At 45.8% G+C, this 22,003-nt stretch overlaps 1 protein-coding gene across 1 annotated transcript in view; it reads left to right on the forward strand.

Annotated features, from left to right (window-relative positions):
* LOC124022114 (FERM and PDZ domain-containing protein 1-like) overlaps positions 1-22,003 on the forward strand; it is a 54,114-nt gene that overhangs the window by 29,556 nt on the left and 2,555 nt on the right. The window contains exons 7-17 of the mRNA XM_046337157.1: positions 3,297-3,422; positions 3,885-4,004; positions 4,604-4,740; positions 7,082-7,298; positions 13,448-13,630; positions 13,941-14,085; positions 17,778-17,862; positions 18,456-18,630; positions 18,832-19,294; positions 19,978-20,696; positions 20,990-22,003. The exon at positions 20,990-22,003 is cut by the window's right edge and continues 2,555 nt beyond it. Of these exons, the coding sequence (XP_046193113.1) occupies positions 3,297-3,422; positions 3,885-4,004; positions 4,604-4,740; positions 7,082-7,298; positions 13,448-13,630; positions 13,941-14,085; positions 17,778-17,862; positions 18,456-18,630; positions 18,832-19,294; positions 19,978-20,696; positions 20,990-22,003 (3,384 nt within the window). The remainder of the gene's footprint in view (positions 1-3,296; positions 3,423-3,884; positions 4,005-4,603; positions 4,741-7,081; positions 7,299-13,447; positions 13,631-13,940; positions 14,086-17,777; positions 17,863-18,455; positions 18,631-18,831; positions 19,295-19,977; positions 20,697-20,989) is intronic.

The raw sequence follows: 22,003 nt of genomic DNA on the forward strand, positions 1-22,003 counted from the left end.
ATGTTCAGAAAGTTAAGCTACGTAGCAAGAATCTTATTGACTAAAATGATTAAAATGATACAGTACTGCTGAAGTAGGCCAGCTGGCAGTGGGTGCGTTGTTGACACTACACTAATCAAGTCGTTCCGTTGAGTGTAATAGTTTCTGCAGTGTTGCTATTCGGGGGCTAGCAGGCTAGCTAGCAGTGTTGTTTACGTTACGTTGCGTTAAAAGAACGACAATAGATGGCTAGCGAACCTAGAAAATCGCTCTAGACTACACAATTATCTTTGATACAAAGACGGCTATGTAGCTAGCTAAGTAGCTAGCTACGATCAAACAAATCAAACCGTTGTACTGTAATGAAATGAAGTGAAAATGTGATACTACCTGTGAATGCGACCGGGTAGTTGAGTTCTATACAGAAGACGTTGGCTAGCGTTGGCTAGCTGTTGGCTAGCTAGCAGAGTCACCTACGTTAAGGACGACAAATAGCTGGCTAGCTAACCTCGGTAAATTAAGATAATCACTCTAAGACTACACACTCTAACCTAAACAACACAATTATCTTGGATACGATGATACGATGATACGAAGACAGCAAAGACAGCTATGTAGCTAGCTAACACTAAACTAATCAAGTCGTTCAGTTGAGTGTAATAGTTTCTCCAGTGCAGCTAATCAGTGGACGTTAGCTAGCTGGCTAGTGAAGACTACGTTAGGACGGCGAAATACGATAATTACGCAATTATCTTTGATACAAAGACGGCTATGTAGCTAGCTGAGAAGAAATTGCTAAGATAAGACAAATCAAACCGTTGTGATATAATGAAATATAATGAAAAAGTTATACTACCCGTTGGAGCGACGTGCAGATGCGACCACTCGCTCCAACCAGGCCGTCCTGGTTCAGACAATAGACTCCTCCTCTACAGGCCGTCCTGGTTCAGACAATAGACTCCTCCTCTACAGGCCGTCCTGGTTCAGACAATAGACTCCTCCTCTACAGGCCGTCCTGGTTCAGACAATAGACTCCTCCTCTACAGGCCGTCCTGGTTCAGACAATAGACTCCTCCTCTACAGGCCGTCCTGGTTCAGACAATAGACTCCTCCTCGACAGGCCGTCCTGGTTCAGACAATAGACTCCTCCTCTACAGGCCGTCCTGGTTCAGACAATAGACTCCTCCTCTACAGGCCGTCCTGGTTCAGACAATAGACTCCTCCTCTACAGGCCGTCCTGGTTCAGACAATAGACTCCTCCTCTACAGGCCGTCCTGGTTCAGACAATAGACTCCTCCTCTACAGGCCGTCCTGGTTCAGACAATAGACTCCTCCTCTACAGGCCGTCCTGGTTCAGACAATAGACTCCTCCTCTACAGGCCGTCCTGGTTCAGACAATAGACTCCTCCTCCACAGGCCGTCCTGGTTCAGACAATAGACTCCTCCTCTACAGGCCGTCCTGGTTCAGACAATAGACTCCTCCTCTACAGGCCGTCCTGGTTCAGACAATAGACTCCTCCTCGACAGGCCGTCCTGGTTCAGACAATAGACTCCTCCTCTACAGGCCGTCCTGGTTCAGACAATAGACTCCTCCTCTACAGGCCGTCCTGGTTCAGACAATAGACTCCTCCTCTACAGGCCGTCCTGGTTCAGACAATAGACTCCTCCTCGACAGGCCGTCCTGGTTCAGACAATAGACTCCTCCTCTACAGGCCGTCCTGGTTCAGACAATAGACTCCTCCTCTACAGGCCGTCCTGGTTCAGACAATAGACTCCTCCTCTACAGGCTGTCCTCAACCATATAGTTTAACTGGCCTAACAAATCAGTGTCTTGTCTCCTGTTCTGTCTGGTTCCTCCCAGGACATAGTGATGACCCTGTCTCCTGTTCTGTCTGTTTCCTCCCAGGACATAGTGATGACCCTGTCTCCTGTTCTGTCTGTTTCCCAGGACATAGTGATGACCCTGTCTCCTGTTCTGTCTGTTTCCCAGGATGACCCTGTCTCCTGTTCTGTCTGTTTCCTCCCAGGACATAGTGATGACCCTGTCTCCTGTTCTGTCTGTTTCCCAGGACATAGTGATGACCCTGTCTCCTGTTCTGTCTGTTTCCTCCCAGGACATAGTGATGACCCTGTCTCCTGTTCTGTCTGTTTCCCAGGACATAGTGATGACCCTGTCTCCTGTTCTGTCTGTTTCCTCCCAGGACATAGTGATGACCCTGTCTCCTGTTCTGTCTGTTTCCCAGGACATAGTAATGACCCTGTCTCCTGTTCTGTCTGTTTCCCAGGACATAGTGATGACCCTGTCTCCTGTTCTGTCTGTTTCCTCCCAGGACATAGTGATGACCCTGTCTCCTGTTCTGTCTGTTTCCCAGGACATAGTGATGACCCTGTCTCCTGTTCTGTCTGTTTCCCAGGACATAGTAATGACCCTGTTCTGTCTGTTTCCCAGGACATAGTGATGACCCTGTCTCCTGTTCTGTCTGTTTCCCAGGACATAGTGATGACCCTGTTCTGTCTGTTTCCCAGGACATAGTAATGACCCTGTTCTGTCTGTTTCCCAGGACATAGTGATGACCCTGTCTCCTGTTCTGTCTGTTTCCCAGGACATAGTAATGACCCTGTTCTGTCTGTTTCCCAGGACATAGTGATGACCCTGTCTCCTGTTCTGTCTGTTTCCCAGGACATAGTAATGACCCTGTTCTGTCTGTTTCCCAGGACATAGTAATGACCCTGTCTCCTGTTCTGTCTGTTTCCCAGGTCATAGTGATGACCCTGTTCTGTCTGTTTCCCAGGACATAGTAATGACCCTGTCTCCTGTTCTGTCTGTTTCCCAGGACATAGTAATGACCCTGTTCTGTCTGTTTCCCAGGACATAGTAATGACCCTGTTCTGTCTGTTTCCCAGGACATAGTAATGACCCTGTCTCCTGTTCTGTCTGTTTCCCAGGACATAGTAATGACCCTGTTCTGTCTGTTTCCCAGGACATAGTAATGACCCTGTTCTGTCTGTTTCCCAGGACATAGTGATGACCCTGTCTCCTGTTCTGTCTGTTTCCCTGTAATCTGGACATAGTAATGACCCTGTTCTGTCTGTTTCCCAGGACATAGTAATGACCCTGTTCTGTCTGTTTCCCAGGACATAGTAATGACCCTGTTCTGTCTGTTTCCCAGGACATAGTAATGACCCTGTCTCCTGTTCTGTCTGTTTCCCAGGACATAGTAATGACCCTGTTCTGTTTGTTTCCCAGGACATAGTAATGACCCTGTTCTGTCTGTTTCCCAGGACATAGTAATGACCCTGTTCTGTCTGTTTCCCAGGACATAGTAATGACCCTGAAGGAGAAACTGTCTCTGTCTCGTATTGAACACTTCTCTTTGGTTCTGGAACAGAAGTACAGCATCACTAAACTGCTGTTACTACATGAAGAGGAGAGGATACAACAGGTACACACACACACACACACACACACACACACACACACACACACACACACACACACACACACACACACACACACACACACACACACACACACACACACACACACACACACACACACACACACCTGCACACACACACACCTACACACACACACACCTGCACACACACACACACACACACACACACACACACACACACACACACACACACACACACACACACACACACACACACACACACACACACACACACACACACACACACACACACACACACACACACACACACACACACACACACACACACACACACACACACACACACACACACACACACACACACACAAACAAACATAGTTTCACTAAACTACTGTTACTATGTAAAGAGGGCAGGATGCATCCTTCACACTCACACACCCCTGTACCCCTCCCCACCGCCCCCCGCCCCTCTCTGTCCATCTCCAGGTGGTTCATCAGAAGGAAGTCCATGACTACAGATGTCTGTTCAGAGTGTGTTTTATACCCAGAGAACCTGAGCACCTGTTACAAGACGACCCCACTGCCTTCCAGTACCTCTACCTGCAGGTAGGTGTGTGTGTGTGGAGGGGAGGTAGCATAACATGGATGTGAAAATATGTCTGTGTGTGTGTGTGTGTGTAACATCACTGTGTGTTTGTGTGTGTGTGTAACATCACCATGTGTGTGTGTGTGTGTGTGTGTGTGTGTGTGTGTGTGTGTGTGTTCGTGTGTGTAACATCACTGTGTGTTTGTGTGTGTGTGTAACATCACCATGTGTGTGTGTGTGTGTGTGTGTGTGTGTGTGTGTGTGTGTGTGTGTGTGTGTGTGTGTGTGTGTGTGTGTGTGTGTGTGTGTGTTCATGTGTGTAACATCACTGTGTGTTTGTGTGTGTGTGTAACATCACCATGTGTGTGTGTCACTGTGTGTGTTGTGTGTGTGTGTAACATCACCGTGTGTTTGTGTTGTGTGTGTGTGTGTGTGTGTGTGTGTGTGTGTGTGTAACATGTGTGTGTTGTGTGTTGTGTGTGTGTGTGTGTGTGTGTGTGTGTGTGTGTGTGTGTGTGTGTGTGTGTGTGTGTGTGTGTGTGTGTGTGTTCGTGTTCGTGTTCGTGTGTGTGTGTGTGTGTTCGTGTGTGCGTGCGTGCGTGCGTGTGTGTGTGTGTAGGGTATAAATGACGTGCTACAGGAGCGTTTTGCAGTGGAGATGCGTTGCAACACGGCCCTGCGTCTGGCAGCCCTGCACATACAGGAGAGACTAGCCAGCTGTGGACAGTCACCTCGGACCAAACTCAAGATCATCACGTACGTCCCTCACGTCCCTCTATTAGAGCAGAACAGCTGATCATATTCCCTCTATTAGAGCAGAACAGCTGATCATATTCCCTCTATTAGAACAGAACAGAACATTACAGCTGATCATATTCCCTCTATTAGAACAGAACAGAACATTACAGCTGATCATATTCCCTCTATTAGAACAGAACAGAACATTACAGCTGATCATATTCCCTCTATTAGAACAGAACATTACAGCTGATCATATTCCCTCTATTAGAACAGAACATTACAGCTGATCATATTCCCTCTATTAGAGCAGAACATTACAGCTGATCATATTCCCTCTATTAGAACAGAACATTACAGCTGATCATATTCCCTCTATTAGAACAGAACATTACAGCTGATCATAGTCCCTCTATTAGAACAGAACATAACAGCTGATCATATTCCCTCTATTAGAACAGAACATTACAGCTGATCATATTCCCTCTATTAGAGCAGAACATTACAGCTGATCATATTCCCTCTATTAGAACAGAACAGAACATTACAGCTGATCATATTCCCTCTATTAGAACAGAACATTACAGCTGATCATAGTCCCTCTATTAGAGCAGAACATTACAGCTGATCATATTTCCTCTATTAGAACAGAACATTACAGCTGATCATATTCCCTCTATTAGAACAGAACATTACAGCTGATCATATTCCCTCTATTAGAACGGAACAGAACATTACAGCTGATCATAGTCCCTCTATTAGAACAGAACATTACAGCTGATCATATTCCCTCTATTAGAGCAGAACATTACAGCTGATCATATTCCCTCTATTAGAGCAGAACATTACAGCTGATCATATTCCTTCTATTAGAACAGAACATTACAGCTGATCATAGTCCCTCTGTTAGAACAGAACATTACAGCTGATCATATTCCCTCTATTAGAACAGAACATTACAGCTGATCATAGTCCCTCTATTAGAACAGAACATTACAGCTGATCATAGTCCCTCTATTAGAACAGAACATAACATTACAGCTGATCATATTCCCTCTATTAGAACAGAACATTACAGCTGATCATATTCCCTCTATTAGAACAGAACATTACAGCTGATCATATTTCCTCTATTAGAACAGAACATTACAGCTGATCATATTCCCTCTATTAGAACAGAACATTACAGCTGATCATATTCCCTCTATTAGAGCAGAACAGCTGATCATATTCCCTCTATTAGAACAGAACAGAACATTACAGCTGATCATATTCCCTCTATTAGAACAGAACAGAACATTACAGCTGATCATATTCCCTCTATTAGAACAGAACAGAACATTACAGCTGATCATATTCCCTCTATTAGAACAGAACAGAACATTACAGCTGATCATATTCCCTCTATTAGAACAGAACATAACATTACAGCTGATCATATTCCCTCTATTAGAACAGAACATTACAGCTGATCATATTCCCTCTATTAGAACAGAACATTACAGCTGATCATATTCCCTCTATTAGAACAGAACATTACAGCTGATCATAGTCCCTCTATTAGAACAGAACATAACAGCTGATCATATTCCCTCTATTAGAACAGAACATTACAGCTGATCATATTCCCTCTATTAGAGCAGAACATTACAGCTGATCATATTCCCTCTATTAGAACAGAACAGAACATTACAGCTGATCATATTCCCTCTATTAGAACAGAACATTACAGCTGATCATAGTCCCTCTATTAGAGCAGAACATTACAGCTGATCATATTTCCTCTATTAGAACAGAACATTACAGCTGATCATATTCCCTCTATTAGAACAGAACATTACAGCTGATCATATTCCCTCTATTAGAACGGAACAGAACATTACAGCTGATCATAGTCCCTCTATTAGAACAGAACATTACAGCTGATCATATTCCCTCTATTAGAGCAGAACATTACAGCTGATCATATTCCCTCTATTAGAGCAGAACATTACAGCTGATCATATTCCTTCTATTAGAACAGAACATTACAGCTGATCATAGTCCCTCTGTTAGAACAGAACATTACAGCTGATCATATTCCCTCTATTAGAACAGAACATTACAGCTGATCATAGTCCCTCTATTAGAACAGAACATTACAGCTGATCATAGTCCCTCTATTAGAACAGAACATAACATTACAGCTGATCATATTCCCTCTATTAGAACAGAACATTACAGCTGATCATATTCCCTCTATTAGAACAGAACATTACAGCTGATCATATTCCCTCTATTAGAATATTACAGCTGATCATATTCCCTCTATTCGAACAGAACATTACAGCTGATCATAGTCCCTCTATCTTCTCTACAGGAAGAGTTGGGGCATTGAGAACTTTATCTCTTCAACCCTCCTGAGGAACATGAGGGAAAAGGATCTGAGAAAGGCCATTGGCTATCACATGAAGAAGAGCCAATCACAGGAGCCAAAGCAGAAGGTGCTGTCGGCCAATCAGGCGAAGATTAACTACCTGGAGGAGCTGTGTGACCTCAAGTCCTTTGGCGGGAAGTCCTTCAGCGCCACCATGATGGTAGGAGAGAGATTACCTCTATCTAGTTATCTCTGTATCTCTGCCATTATGGTAGTGGAGAGATTACCTCTGTCTAGTTATCTCTGTATCTCTACCATGATGGTAGTGGAGAGATTACCTCTGTCTAGTTATCTCTGTATCTCTACCATGATGGTAGTAGAGAGATTACCTCTGTCTAGTTATCTCTATATCTCTACCATGATGGTAGGAGAGAGATTACCTCTGTCTAGTTATCTCTGTGTCTCTACCATGATGGTAGTGGAGAGATTACCTCTATCTAGTTATCTATGTATATATTATGATGGTAGAAGAGAGATGAGCTCCATCTATCTCTAGTTATCTCTGTCTATATCATGATGGTAGAAGAGAGATTTTTTTATTTTTTTATTTCACCTTTATTTAACCAGGTAGGCTAGTTGTGAACAAGTTCTCATTTACAATTGCGACCTGGCCAAGATAAAGCAAAGCAGTTCGACAGATACAACGACACAGAGTTACACATGGAGTAAAACAAACATACAGTCAATAATACAGTATAAACAAGTCTATATACAATGTGAGCAAATTAAGTGAGAAGGGAGGTAAAGGCAAAAAAGGCCATGGTGGCAAAGTAAATACAATATAGCAAGTAAAACACTGGAATGGTAGTTTTGCAATGGAAGAATGTGCAAAGTAGAAATAAAAATAATGGGGTGCAAAGGAGCAAAATAAATAAATCAATTAAATACAGTTGGGAAAGAAGTAGTTGTTTGGGCTAAATTATAGGTGGGCTATGTACAGGTGCAGTAATCTGTAAGATGCTCTGACAGTTGGTGCTTAAAGCTAGTGAGGGAGATAAGTGTTTCCAGTTTCAGAGATTTTTGTAGTTTGTTCCAGTCATTGGCAGCAGAAAACTGGAAGGCGAGGCGGCCAAAGAAAGAATTGGTTTTGGGGGTGACTAGAGAGATATACCTGCTGGAGCGAGTGCTACAGGTGGGAGATGCTATGGTGACCAGCGAGCTGAGATAAGGGGGAACTTTACCTAGCAGGGTCTTGTAGATGACATGGAGCCAGTGGGTTTGGCGACGAGTATGAAGCGAGGGCCAGCCAACGAGAGCGTACAGGTCGCAATGGTGGGTAGTATATGGGGCTTTGGTGACAAAACAGATTGCACTGTGATAGACTGCATCCAATTTTTTGAGTAGGGTATTGGAGGCTATTTTGTAAATGACATCGCCAAAGTCGAGGATTGGTAGGATGGTCATTTTTACAAGGGTATGTTTGGCAGCATGAGTGAAGGATGCTTTGTTGCGAAATAGGACGCCAATTCTAGATTTAACTTTGGATTGGAGATGTTTGATATGGGTCTGGAAGGAGAGTTTACAGTCTAACCAGACACCTAAGTATTTGTAGTTGTCCACGTATTCTAATTCAGAGCCGTCCAGAGTAGTGATGTTGGACAGGCGGGTAGGTGCAGGTAGCGATCGGTTGAAGAGCATGCATTTAGTTTTACTTGTATTTAAGAGCAATTGGAGGCCACGGAAGGAGAGTTGTATGGCATTGAAGCTTGCCTGGAGGGTTGTTAACACAGTGTCCAAAGAAGGGCCGGAAGTATACAGAATGGTGTCGTCTGCGTAGAGGTGGATCAGGGACTCACCAGCAGCAAGAGCAACCTCATTGATGTATACAGAGAAGAGAGTCAGTCCAAGAATTGAACCCTGTGGCACCCCCATAGAGACTGCCAGAGGTCCGGACAGCAGACCCTCCAATTTGACACACTGAACTCTATCAGAGAAGTAGTTGGTAAACCAGGCGAGGCAATCATTTGAGAAACCAAGGCTGTCGAGTCTGCCGATGAGGATGTGGTGATTGACAGAGTCGAAAGCCTTGGCCAGATCAATGAATACGGCTGCACAGTAATGTTTATGATGGCGGTTAAGATATCGTTTAGGACCTTGAGCGTGGCTGAGGTACACCCATGACCAGCTCTGAAACCAGATTGCATAGCAGAGAAGGTATGGTGAGATTCGAAATGGTCGGTAATCTGTTTGTTGACTTGGCTTTCGAAGACCTTAGAAAGGCATAGTAGGATAGATATAGGTCTGTAGCAGTTTGGGTCAAGAGTGTCCCCCCTTTGAAGAGGGGGATGACCGCAGCTGCTTTCCAATCTTTGGGAATCTCAGACGACACGAAAGAGAGGTTGAACAGGCTAGTAATAGGGGTGGCAACAATTTCGGCAGATAATTTTAGAAAGAAAGGGTCCAGATTGTCTAGCCCGGCTGATTTGTAGGGGTCCAGATTTTTCAGCTCTTTCAGAACATCAGTTGAATGGATTTGGGAGAAGGAGAAATGGGGAAGGCTTGGGCGAGTTGCTGTTGGGGGTGCAGTGCTGTTGACCGGGGTAGGAGTAGCCAGGTGGAAAGCATGGCCAGCCGTAGACAAATTCTTATTGAAATTCTCAATTATGGTGGATTTATCAGTGGTGACAGTGTTTCCTATCTTCAGTGCAGTGGGCAGCTGGGAGGAGGTGTTCTTATTCTCCATGGACTTTACAGTGTCCCAGAACTTTTTTGAGTTAGTGTTGCAGGAAGCAAATTTCTGCTTGAAAAAGCTAGCCTTGGCTTTTCTAACTGCCTGTGTATAACGGTTTCTAGCTTCCCTGAACAGCTGCATATCACGGGGGCTGTTCGATGCTAATGCAGAACGCCATAGGATGTTTTTGTGTTGGTTAAGGGCAGTCAGGTCTGGGGAGAACCAAGGGCTATATCTGTTCCTGTATCTGTTCCTGGTTCTACATTTCTTGAATGGGGCATGTTTATTTAAGATGGTTAGGAAGGCATTTAAAAAAAATATCCAGGCATCCTCTACTGACGGGATGAGATCAATATCCTTCCAGGATACCCCGGCCATGTCGATTAGAAAGGCCTGCTCGCTGAAGTGTTTCAGGGAGCGTTTTACAGTGATGAGTGGAGGTCGTTTGACCGCTGACCCATTACGGATGCAGGCAATGAGGCAGTGATCGCTGAGATCTTGGTTGAAGACAGCAGAGGTGTATTTAGAGGGGAAGTTGGTTAGGATGATATCTATGAGGGTGCCCGTGTTTAAGGCTTTGGGGGGGTACCTGGTAGGTTCATTGATAATTTGTGTGAGATTGAGGGCATCAAGTTTAGATTGTAGGATGGCTGGGGTGTTAAGCATGTTCCAGTTTAGGTCGCCTAGCAGCACGAGCTCTGAAGATAGATGGGGGGCAATCAGTTCACATATGGTGTCCAGAGCACAGCTGGGGGTGGTCTATAGCAGGCGGCAACGGTGAGAGACTTGTTTTTAGAGAGGTGGATTTTTAAAAGTAGAAGTTCAAATTGTTTGGGTACAGACCTGGATAGTAGGACAGAACTCTGCAGGCTATCTTTGCAGTAGATTGCAAGACCGCCCCCTTTGGCAGTTCTATCTTGTCTGAAAATGTTGTAATATGGAATTAAAATTTCAGAATTTTTGGTGGTCTTCCTAAGCCAGGATTCAGACACAGCTAGAACATCCGGGTTGGCAGAGTGTGCTAAAGCAGTGAATAGAACAAACTTAGGGAGGAGGCTTCTAATGTTAACATGCATGAAACCAAGGCTATTACGGTTACAGAAGTCATCAAAAGAGAGCGTCTGGGGAATAGGAGTGGAGCTAGGCACTGCAGGGCCTGGAGGAGAAGAATAAGGGTACGGCTAAAAGCAATAAGAATTGGTCGTCTAGAACGTCTGGAAAAGAGAGTAAAAGAAGGTTTCTGGGGGCGATAAAATAGCATCAAGGTATAATGTACAGACAAAGGTATGGTAGGATGTGAATACAGTGGAGGTAAACCTAGGTATTGAGTGATGAAGAGAGAGATATTGTCTCTAGAAACATCATTGAAACCAGGAGATGTCATTGCATGTGTGGGTGGTGGAACTAATAAGTTGGATAAGGTATAGTGAGCAGGACTAGAGGCTCTACAGTGAAATAAGCCAATAAACCCTAACCAGAACAGCAATGGACAAGACATATTGACATTAAGGAGAGGCATCCTTAGTCGAGTGATCAAAAGAGTCCAGTGAGTGGAGTGGTTGGTTTGGGGGTCACGGTGATTTAGACAGCTAGCCAGGCCATCGGTAGCAAGCTAGCATAGGATGGAGGTCTGTTGTTAGCCACCTCTTGCGTTCCGTCAGTAGATTAGTGGGGTTCCGTGTGGTAGAGGGGATTAGTCCAAATCACACAACAAAAAAATAAATAAAAACAATAGATATAGTTATAGAGGCCCAAGAAGAAACATAATAATAATAAAAATAAATAAATTGTCCGATTGTCTATTCAGATAGCAGCCGGTAAGACAGCTAACGGTTAGCAGGCCGCATATGGGCGTTCAGGTAACGTCGCGACGGAGGAGCCAGCCGGATCTCCTTCGGGTAGATAACGTCGGCAGTCCAGTTGTGAAGGCCCGGTGGGGCTCTGCGTAGGCAGTAAAACGGGTCCGGATAGGTGACTGCAGCCCAGGAGTGATTGACGGACCTCAGGAGTGATTGACGGAGCTCAGGAGTGATTGACGGAGCTCAGGAGTGATTGACGGAGCTCAGGAGTGATTGACGGAGCTCAGGAGTGATTGACGGAGCTGGCTAGCTCCGTAGTAATTGATGTTTGCTCTGGAATCGACGAGAGCAGATAGACACATGGATAGCAGCTGGCTCGCTGTGAGATCCGGGAATGAATGTCCAGAGAGCAGTTGAAATCCAAGGACATGGAGAGAAAAATTGGTCCGGTATGTTCCGTTCCGAGCCGCGCTGCGCCGTACAAAACTGGTGATAGATTTTCGAGCTAAAGGATACCTGATGACCACAAACCGTGGTTAGCTGAATACTAACGATTTGCCAGTAAAGAAGCTAACTAGCTTCTGAACTAGCTTCTGAACTAGCTCCTGGCTAGCTTCTGGTTAGTTTCTGGCTAGCTTCTTGGAGTTTCTGGCTAGCTTCTGGCTAGCTTCTTGGAGGATTGCAGATTTGAGGTAAATAATACTTATTTATAAATTGGTGAGGCGGGTTGCAGGAGAGTGTTTTGAAGATGAGTTGTTGGAAAATAAAAATAAAATGTGAAAAAAAGTTGTAAATATATATATATATATACATATAGCTCTATCTATCTCTAGTTATCTCTGTCTATATCATGATGGTAGAAGAGAGATGAGCTCTATCTATCTCGAGTTATCTCTGTCTATATCATGATGGTAGAAGAGAGATGAGCTCTATCTATCTCGAGTTATCTCTGTCTATATCATGATGGTAGAAGAGAGATGAGCTCTATCTATCTCGAGTTATCTCTGTCTATATCATGATGGTAGAAGAGAGATGAGCTCTATCTATCTCGAGTTATCTCTGTCTATATCATGATGGTAGAAGAGAGATGAGCTCTATCTATCTCTAGTTATCTCTGTCTATATCATGATGGTAGAAGAGAGATGAGCTCTATCTATCTCGAGTTATCTCTGTCTATATCATGATGGTAGAAGAGAGATGAGCTCTATCTATCTCTAGTTATCTCTGTCTATATCATGATGGTAGAAGAGAGATGAGCTCTATCTATCTCTAGTTATCTCTGTCTATATCATGATTGTAGTCCCTCAGCACCACTGTGAAGGATTATATTATCTCTCTATTTCTCTTTGTCAGTGCTTGCATGATGTATTCATCTCTATTGATATTTATCTCTGTCAACGTATCCTGTCAAGGTGACTCTCTCCCTCTATTCATCTCTGTCTACTGACAGCATATGATGGGTTTCAGTGGGGATGACAGAGCTATTAATTATTATATTTTGGCACCCCCTGCTGGTGTGGCCAGGGAGTGCCATGTATTCAGGCCAAAGTTGCACTGTGAGTTGGGAAGTGCTGGTTGTAGGGGTGGGAATTAGGTGGCCACAGAACCTGGATCTTCAGTACTCCCATGATGCACCTCCCTTATCCACAGATCTAGGTGAGAAAAACTCTCAAATAATTCTCTCTCTCTCTCTCTCTCTCTCTCTCTCTCTCTCTCTCTCTCTCTCTCTCTCTCTCTCTCTCTCTCTCTCTCTCTCTCTCTCTCTCTCTCTCTCTCTCTCTCTCTCTCTCTATCTATATATATATATATATATATATATATATATATATATATATATAGCTCCAGGACAGAGAGTCAATGGTGACCCTGTTGGTGGGGTCGCGGTACGGTATCAGTCAGGTGGTGAACCACAAACTGAGCATCATGACCACCCTCACAGAGTTCAGCAGTATCACACGCATAGAGCTGCTACCAGAGTCTGACCGCGTCAGTCTGGTCAAGATATATCTACAGGACATCAAGGTATGGTACACACACACAGACATGCATGCACGGACTAGCAGACGCGCACAGACACACACACACACACTACAAAGCCAATTTCCCCAAAAGCTAGTTTTCTACTACTGAAAGACGTGTTTTATCACTGAAGCCTCATCTTCTCTCACCTGCTCTCCTCTACTCCCCTCCCCCTCTCCTCCTCTCTTTCTTCCCCCTCCTTCTCTCCTCTCCCTCTCTCCTCTCCTCCTCCCTCTCTCCTCTCCTCCTCCCTCTCTCCCTCTCTCCTCTCCTCCTCCTCTCCTCTTCCTTGTTTCTCTCCTCCTCTCCCCAGCCGATCACCCTGTTGTTGGAGTCAGTAGCAGCTAAGGAACTGTCCTGTCTGGTGGCAGGGTACTGTCGTGCCCTAGTGGACCCCAGCCTCATCATCTTCCCCTGGACACAGGACGGCAAGCAGCACCGCGTGTCTGCCGAGGAGGGTATGCTACACACACACACACACACGCACACACACACACACACACCAGGTCTCTGCTGAGGAAGGTGCTATTCACTACCCCACTACCAGGCTATTCACAACCCCACTACCAGGCTATTCACCACCCCACTACCAGGCTATTCACCACCCCACTACCAAGCTATTCACCACCCCACTACCAGGCTATTCACCACCCCACTACCAGGCTATTCACCACCCCACTACCAGGCTATTCACCACCCCACTACCAGGCTATTCACAACCCCACTACCAGGCTATTCACAACCCCACTACCAGGCTATTCACTACCCCACTACCAGGCTATTCACAACCCCACTACCAGGCTATTCACAACCCCACTACCAGGCTATTCACAACCCCAGAACTAGGTTGTATCTGTGTGTCAGACCCCAACCAGGCTTGTATCTGTGTGTCAGACAGTAGAACTAGGTTGTTCTGTGTGTCAGACAGTAGAACTAGGTTGTTTCTGTGTGTCAGACAGTAGAACTAGGTTGTTTCTGTGTGTCCGACAGTAGAACTAGGTTGTATCTGTGTGTCAGATAGTAGAACTAGGTTGTTTCTGTGTGTCAGACAGTAGAACTAGGTGGTATATGTGTGTCAGACAGTAGAACTAGGTTGTATCTGTGTGTCAGACAGTAGAACTAGGTTGTATCTGTGTGTCAGACAGTAGAACTAGGTTGTATCTGTGTGTCAGACAGTAGAACTAGGTTGTTTCTGTGTGTCAGACAGTAGAACTAGGTTGTTTCTGTGTGTCCGACAGTAGAACTAGGTTGTATCTGTGTGTCAGATAGTAGAACTAGGTTGTTTCTGTGTGTCAGACAGTAGAACTAGGTTGTGCCTGTGTGTCAGACAGTAGAACTAGGTGGTATATGTGTGTCAGACAGTAGAACTAGGTTGTATCTGTGCGTCAGACAGTAGAACTAGGTTGTATCTGTGTGTCAGACAGTAGAACTAGGTTGTATCTGTGTGTCAGACAGTAGAACTAGGTTGTTTCTGTGTGTCCGACAGTAGAACTAGGTTGTTTCTGTGTGTCAGACAGTAGATCTGTGTCAGACAGTAGAACTAGGTTGTTTCTGTGTGTCAGACAGTAGATCTGTGTCAGACAGTAGAACTAGGTTGTATCTGTGTGTCAGACAGTAGAACTAGGTTGTATCTGTGTGTCAGACAGTAGAACTAGGTTGTATCTGTGTGTCAGACAGTAGAACTAGGTTGTATCTGTGTGTCAGACAGTAGAACTAGGTTGTATCTGTGTGTCAGACAGTAGAACTAGGTTGTATCTGTGTGTCAGACAGTAGAACTAGGTTGCATCTGTGTGTCAGACAGTAGAACTAGGTTGTATCTGTGTGTCAGACAGTAGAACTAGGTTGTATCTGTGTGTCAGACAGTAGAACTAGGTTGTTTCTGTGTGTCAGACAGTAGAACTAGGTTGTGACCTGTGTGTCAGACAGTAGAACTAGGTTGTATATGTGTGTCAGACAGTAGAACTAGGTTGTATCTGTGTGTCAGACAGTAGAACTAGGTTGTATCTGTGTGTCAGACAGTAGAACTAGGTTGTATCTGTGTGTCAGACAGTAGAACTAGGTTGTTTATGTGTGTCAGACAGTAGATCTGTGTCAGACAGTAGATCTGTGTCAGACAGTAGAACTAGGTTGTATCTGTGTGTCAGACAGTAGAACTAGGTTGTATCTGTGTGTCAGACAGTAGAACTAGGTTGTATCTGTGTGTCAGACAGTAGAACTAGGTTGTATCTGTGTGTCAGACAGTAGAACTAGGTTGAATCTGTGTGTCAGACAGTAGAACTAGGTTGTATCTGTGTGTCAGACAGTAGAACTAGGTTGTATCTGTGTGTCAGACAGTAGAACTAGGTTGTATCTGTGTGTCAGATGTTGTCAGTAGAACTAGGTTGTATATGTGTGTCAGACAGTAGAACTAGGTTGTATCTGTGTGTCAGACAGTAGAACTAGGTTTCATGTTGTCATGGTGTGTGTCTATAGGTTATGGTTGTATCTGTGTGTTAGACAGTAGAACTAGGTTGTTTCTGTGTGTCAGACAGTAGAACTAGGTTGTATATGTTATGTGTCAGGTTTCATGTTGTCAGTGCAGTATATAGGTGTGTGTTCCAGGTTTCTGTTGTAGGTTATGTGTTCCAAGTCAACCTGTCATGGTGTGTGTGTGTTATAGGTTATGTGTTCCAGGAAGTGTTTTTTCATGTAGGTTATGTGTTCAGGTTTCATGTTGTCATGGTGTGTGTCTATAGGTTATGTGTTCCAGGTTTCATGTTGTCATGGTGTGTGTCTATAGGTTATGTGTTCCAGGTTTCATGTTGTCATGGTGTGTGTCTATAGGTTATGTGTTCCAGGTTTCATGTTGTCATGGTGTGTGTCTATAGGTTATGTGTTCCAGGTTTCATGTTGTCATGGTCCAGGTGTGTCTATATGTTATGTGTTCCAGGTTTCATGTTGTCATGGTGTGTGTCTATAGGTTATGTGTTCCAGGTTTCATGTTGTCATGGTGTGTGTCTATAGGTTATGTGTTCCAGGTTTCATGTTGTCATGGTGTGTGTCTGTCTATAGGTTATGTGTTCCAGGTTTCATGTTGTCATGGTGTGTGTCTATAGGTTATGTGTTCCAGGTTTCATGTTGTCATGGTGTGTGTCTATAGGTTATGTGTTCCAGGTTTCATGTTGTCATGGTGTGTGTCTATAGGTTATGTGTTCCAGGTTTCATGTTGTCATGGTGTGTTTCTATACGTTATGTGTTCCAGGTTTCATGTTGTCATGGGGTGTGTGTGTCTATAGGTTATGTGTTCCAGGTTTCATGTTGTCATGTGTTCCAGGTTTCATGTTGTCATGTGTGTCTATAGGTTATGTGTTCCAGGTTTCATGTTGTCATGGGGTGTGTGTGTCTATAGGTTATGTGTTCCAGGTTTCATGTTGTCATGGTGTGTGTGTGTCTATAGGTTATGTGTTCCAGGTTTCATGTTGTCATAGGTTATGTGGTGTGTGTCTATAGGTTATGTGTTCCAGGTTTCATGTTGTCATGGTGTGTGTCTATAGGTTATGTGTTCCAGGTTTCATGTTGTCATGGTGTGTGTTGTCTATAGGTTATGTGTTCCAGGTTTCATGTTGTCATGGGGTGTGTGTGTCTATAGGTTATGTGTTCCAGGTTTCATGTTGTCATGGTGTGTGTGTGTCTATAGGTTATGTGTTCCAGGTTTCATGTTGTCATGGTGTGTGTGTGTCTATAGGTTATGTGTTCCAGGTTTCATGTTGTCATGGTGTGTGTCTATAGGTTATGTGTTCCAGGTTTCATGTTGTCATGGTGTGTGTCTATAGGTTATGTGTTCCAGGTTTCATGTTGTCATGGTGTGTGTCTATAGGTTATGTGTTCCAGGTTTCATGTTGTCATGGTGTGTGTCTATAGGTTATGTGTTCCAGGTTTCATGTTGTCATGGTGTGTGTCTATAGGTTATGTGTTCCAGGTTTCATGTTGTCATGGTGTGTGTCTATAGGTTTATGTGTTCCAGGTTTCATGTTGTCATGTGTTCCAGGGTTCATGTTGTGTGTGTCTATAGGTTATGTGTTCCAGGTTTCATGTTGTCATGGTGTGTGTCTATAGGTTATGTGTTCCAGGTTTCATGTTGTCATGGTGTGTCTATAGGTTATGTGTCCAGGTTTCATGTTGGGTGGCAGTGACTCGGACGATTCCTCCGACATGGATATGGACACTCTCATCTCCCTTGTATCCCAGAACAACAAGCGAACCACATCAGACCCGGTCGGTCTACGCCGGATTATGGAGGAGAGGAAAGAGGAGAGGAAAGAGAGGAAGGAGAGAGAGGAGAGGAAAAAGAATGAGAAGGGAGAAGGAGAACATGAGAAAAATATGAAATACGGAACTATGTCTCCACTGAGAAAAAACAAAAAGAAGGAGAGAATTGAGGAGAAGGTGGGGGGAGTTGGGGACCAGAGAGAGAAAGACACTGAAGCAGGAGGAGAGGTGAACTCTGGGAAACAACGAGGAGCAGAGAACGGAGCAATGCAGGAAGACGACAGAGAAAGAGAGGATGAGAGCGCAAAGAATGAAAGAGAAGGAAAGGAGAGGAAAGGAGAGGAGGAGAGAAGAGGAGGGGAGAGGAAAGGAGAGGAGGAGAGAAGAGGAGGGGAGAGGAAAGGAGAGGAGGAGAGAGGAGGAGTGGAGAGGAAAGGAGAGGAGGAGAGAGGAGGAGGGAGAGGAAAGGAGTGGAGGAGAGAGGAGGAGGGGAGGTTCGGGGAGCTATGACAGAAGAGCACCGGTCCGTATCAGAGGAGGCATCAGACTCGTGTCGTACTGATTCTCGTTTCATGACCAGCATCTCCAGTGACTCCTTGGATGCTCTGGAGGAAGATGACCTGATCGCCTGCTCTTCCTCCCTCCCTCACCCTCACCCTCCCTTCCGCCTCACAGTGGAGCCCCCTCATCCCCAGCCTCACCCACGAGAGGGTGCATCCTCACCCCAAGGAGGGGCAGGAGAGTGGAAAGGAGATGTAGGAGGAGAGTGGAGAGGAGGGATAGAAGGAGAGTGCAGAGGAGGGGGAGGAGAGTGGAGAGGAGGGGGAGGAGAGTACAGAGGAGGGGGAAGAGGGAGGAGATCGGGCAACGGAGCTTGGGTCAACTCTCACCATTCTCCCATGACCCCTGACTCTATGAACTCTGAACCTGTGACCCCCGTGGTTGACCCCTCTGAGAACCTGAACTACGCTGAGCTCTCTCTCATGCTGGAGTACCTCCCCAGTCCTCCGGAGGCGAGTGACGATGAGGATGAGGAGGAGAAGAGGGAAGAGAGTAGGAGAAGTAATGAAGGAACTGGACAGGAGGTATTGTCTGTATCCGGATGTCCCCGGTCCTCCTCCTCCTCACTTATGGACTGTGTGTTTACCTTCGAGCAGAGCGACGCGAGGCATTACTACAATATCTGCCCTAATGTTACCCCCGACAGCACCCGCAGCCTCACCCACCTTCACCCTGACACTGAGGAAGAGGAAGGTGGTGGTGAGGAGGAAGAGCAGGGGGCGCTCCTAACCTTGGAGCCCGTGCCCATCCTCCAGCCGCCTCCAGGGTTCGGAGACAGCAGTTCTGACGAGGAATTCTTTGATGCGAGGGATCGGATCGCCTCGCCTGAAGACCCAACATCAGGGACTGTGTCCAGAGGTGTGTCAGGGTTGTTACTGTACTGTAAGGTGTAATAGTTAGTTCCCTCTTAGATGTCAGGGTTGTTACTGTACTGTAAGGTGTAATAGTTAGTTCCCTCTTAGATGTCAGGGTTGGTACTGTACTGTAAGGTGTAATAGTTAGTTCCCTCTTAGATGTCAGGGTTGTTACTGTACTGTAAGGTGTAATAGTTAGTTCCCTTAGATGTCAGGGTTGTTACTGTAAGGTGTAATAGTTAGTTCCCTCTTAGATGTCAGGGTTGTTACTGTAAGGTGTAATAGTTAGTTCCCTCAGATGTCAGGGTTGTTACTGTAAGGTGTAATAGTTAGTTCCCTCTTAGATGTCAGGGTTGTTACTGTACTGTAAGGTGTAATAGTTAGTTCCATCTTGAATGTCCAGAGGTTGGAGGGGTTTGCACTTTATTGCACTAGGTTCGATATGGTGTCAACAGGTATTTTAGTGTTTACTTGAAGAACTGAAACTGGTCATATTAGATCAACTGTGAGAAGCACAGTGCGTATTCTCCAGTTAATTGGTGATGTATAAAGAGAGATTAATGAGATTAAATGGATGAAATTATCTAATTCCTGATGATCTGAGGTGACTACATACCTGGGAAGCATTTAATTATGTAAGGTTTGTTCTGATTTCTTTCGCCATATAAAGTTGTCATTTTTTTCCAGATTTTTCAACCGAGATGACGAGTGGAATGACGCAGCAATCTGTGAGCCTGAGTGACATCAGATTCAGCCTGGCTGAAGGAACGAGGCATGAAAGAGAGGCGGGTAGACAGGGAGAGACCAGCGAAGGAGGAGGAGGGAGAGACATGTTCTCCAGGCTCTCTAGGAAAAGATCGAAGAAACGTCGTTCCTTCATGCAGACCGACTTCACCTCAACAGTCTCCTTCCCTGGACCGGACCAAAACCAGGGGCGGAACAGGAACCCAGATCACCTTCCTGATCAGTATCTGGACCTGGCACAGAACCGGACAGAGAGCTCAGACGAAAGCCAGCAGCTGAGTCTGGACCCAGAACCATCTGAGCAGTGCCAGAACCCATGTCCTACTGTCTCCTCTCTGAGCCACGCCGAGGGTGAGGCGTCCCAGCTCGAGTCCAAGCCTATCCTCGCCAAGCCCAGCCCAGAGGGGTCCCATCGGGGACCTGGAGAGCCACGTGTGCTTGGTAACCCAAAGGGAAATCCACGGGCGCCTGATAACCCGAAGGGTGACCTCCATAGGAGCTCCAGGAACAGGCGGCAGTCCATGGAGACGGAGCCCGACATGATGGAGTCCAAATCGGTCACGGCCCTGGTGACGGCAGCCTCCCTCTCCATCACGGCTGTCCGCTGTAGAGTAGAACCAGACGGCAAGGAGAGCCCTGATCGGAGAGGAGACGGGGAGGAGGTGGAGGGAGAGATGGAGGAAGAGGAGGGGGGTGGAGAAGCAGGGGCAGGACCATTCACATGTCACATGTTTCTGACTGAGATTAAGGAGGAGGAGGGGGAGAGGGGGGAGAAAACGGGGGAGGAGGGGGAGAGCGACAGAGAGGAGAGACAGCCCTCGCTCATTTCTGAAGGACCACCCTCTGTTAAGGGGTCCCAATTTAGTAGACGACCTCTGTGTTTCACGAAAGACGAGGATCAGGAAGCCTCTTTCGTACCCCAAATAAGTGTCTCCCATCCAGGTGTGTATGGGAGGGACACGGGGGTGAACAAGGCGTGGCTGGTGGTGAGGAGAGCGTGACTCCCCTTTCTGAGCCTCCTCCCCCCACCTCTCCACTGCCACCCTTCCCAGCCCCCTCCATCCCCCACACGGAGAGGGCAGAGAGGGATAGCAAGGATGGGAATGTGGGGTCTCAACCCAAACTTTTCACACTCTCAGACGGAGAGAAGGACATTAGCTGCTTGACTCAAGTCCATAGAAAACTCTCTATCAGTCACCAAGACCTGACAAGCCAAAGGAAAGCAGAAATTGACAATGATGAAGCTATAGATAGCACTAATTCTGTTACTGATAACACTGATGTTGCTACGGCTATCATTGCAGATACAGGCAACATTCATTCTGTCATGGCTAACACTGAGACTACAGTTGACTCTGATTTAGCCACTGCTAATCACAAAGATACAAACAGCATCAAATCTGTTCCAGCTAACACTATAGCTTATGCCGATTTTGCTACGACAAACAATGAAGCTAATGCTATAATTAATTCCCTTACAACTAGCAATGATTCTACAGGTAATGCTAACTTAGCTATGACTAATGCTAATTCAGCTAATGCCAACTCAGCTATGGCTAACATTCCCAAAGAGTCTCCCATATCACCTACAACAGGCTTACTCCTCCGGCCTTGCTCACCGGGCATCATCGGGCAAAGCCTCTCGGCCTCCACATTACGGGGGAAGATCCAGAGCCTGCCCCTCTATTTATCTCGCTCCCAGGAAACTCTCACCCTCTCTGGGGTGGCAAGCCCCAACAGGAGCTCCTCTCCGGAGACCACCAGCAACGAGACTGAGGTAATGGTCACCACCGAAACCACCAAGTACGACGATGTCACAAAGGTGGCAACAGGGGAGGATTTGAAAGATTCCGGGGTGGCGTTGGTAGAATCGGATGATTCTGAGGTTACACTGACAGAATCGGAGGTTGGCGAGGTTGTTGTGGAGACGGCCGAGGCGGAAATCACGAGGTTGACGGTTTCAGAGGTC

Source organism: Oncorhynchus gorbuscha, unplaced genomic scaffold (genome assembly GCF_021184085.1).
Source record: "Oncorhynchus gorbuscha isolate QuinsamMale2020 ecotype Even-year unplaced genomic scaffold, OgorEven_v1.0 Un_scaffold_1301, whole genome shotgun sequence".
NCBI classification, from domain to species: domain Eukaryota; kingdom Metazoa; phylum Chordata; class Actinopteri; order Salmoniformes; family Salmonidae; genus Oncorhynchus; species Oncorhynchus gorbuscha.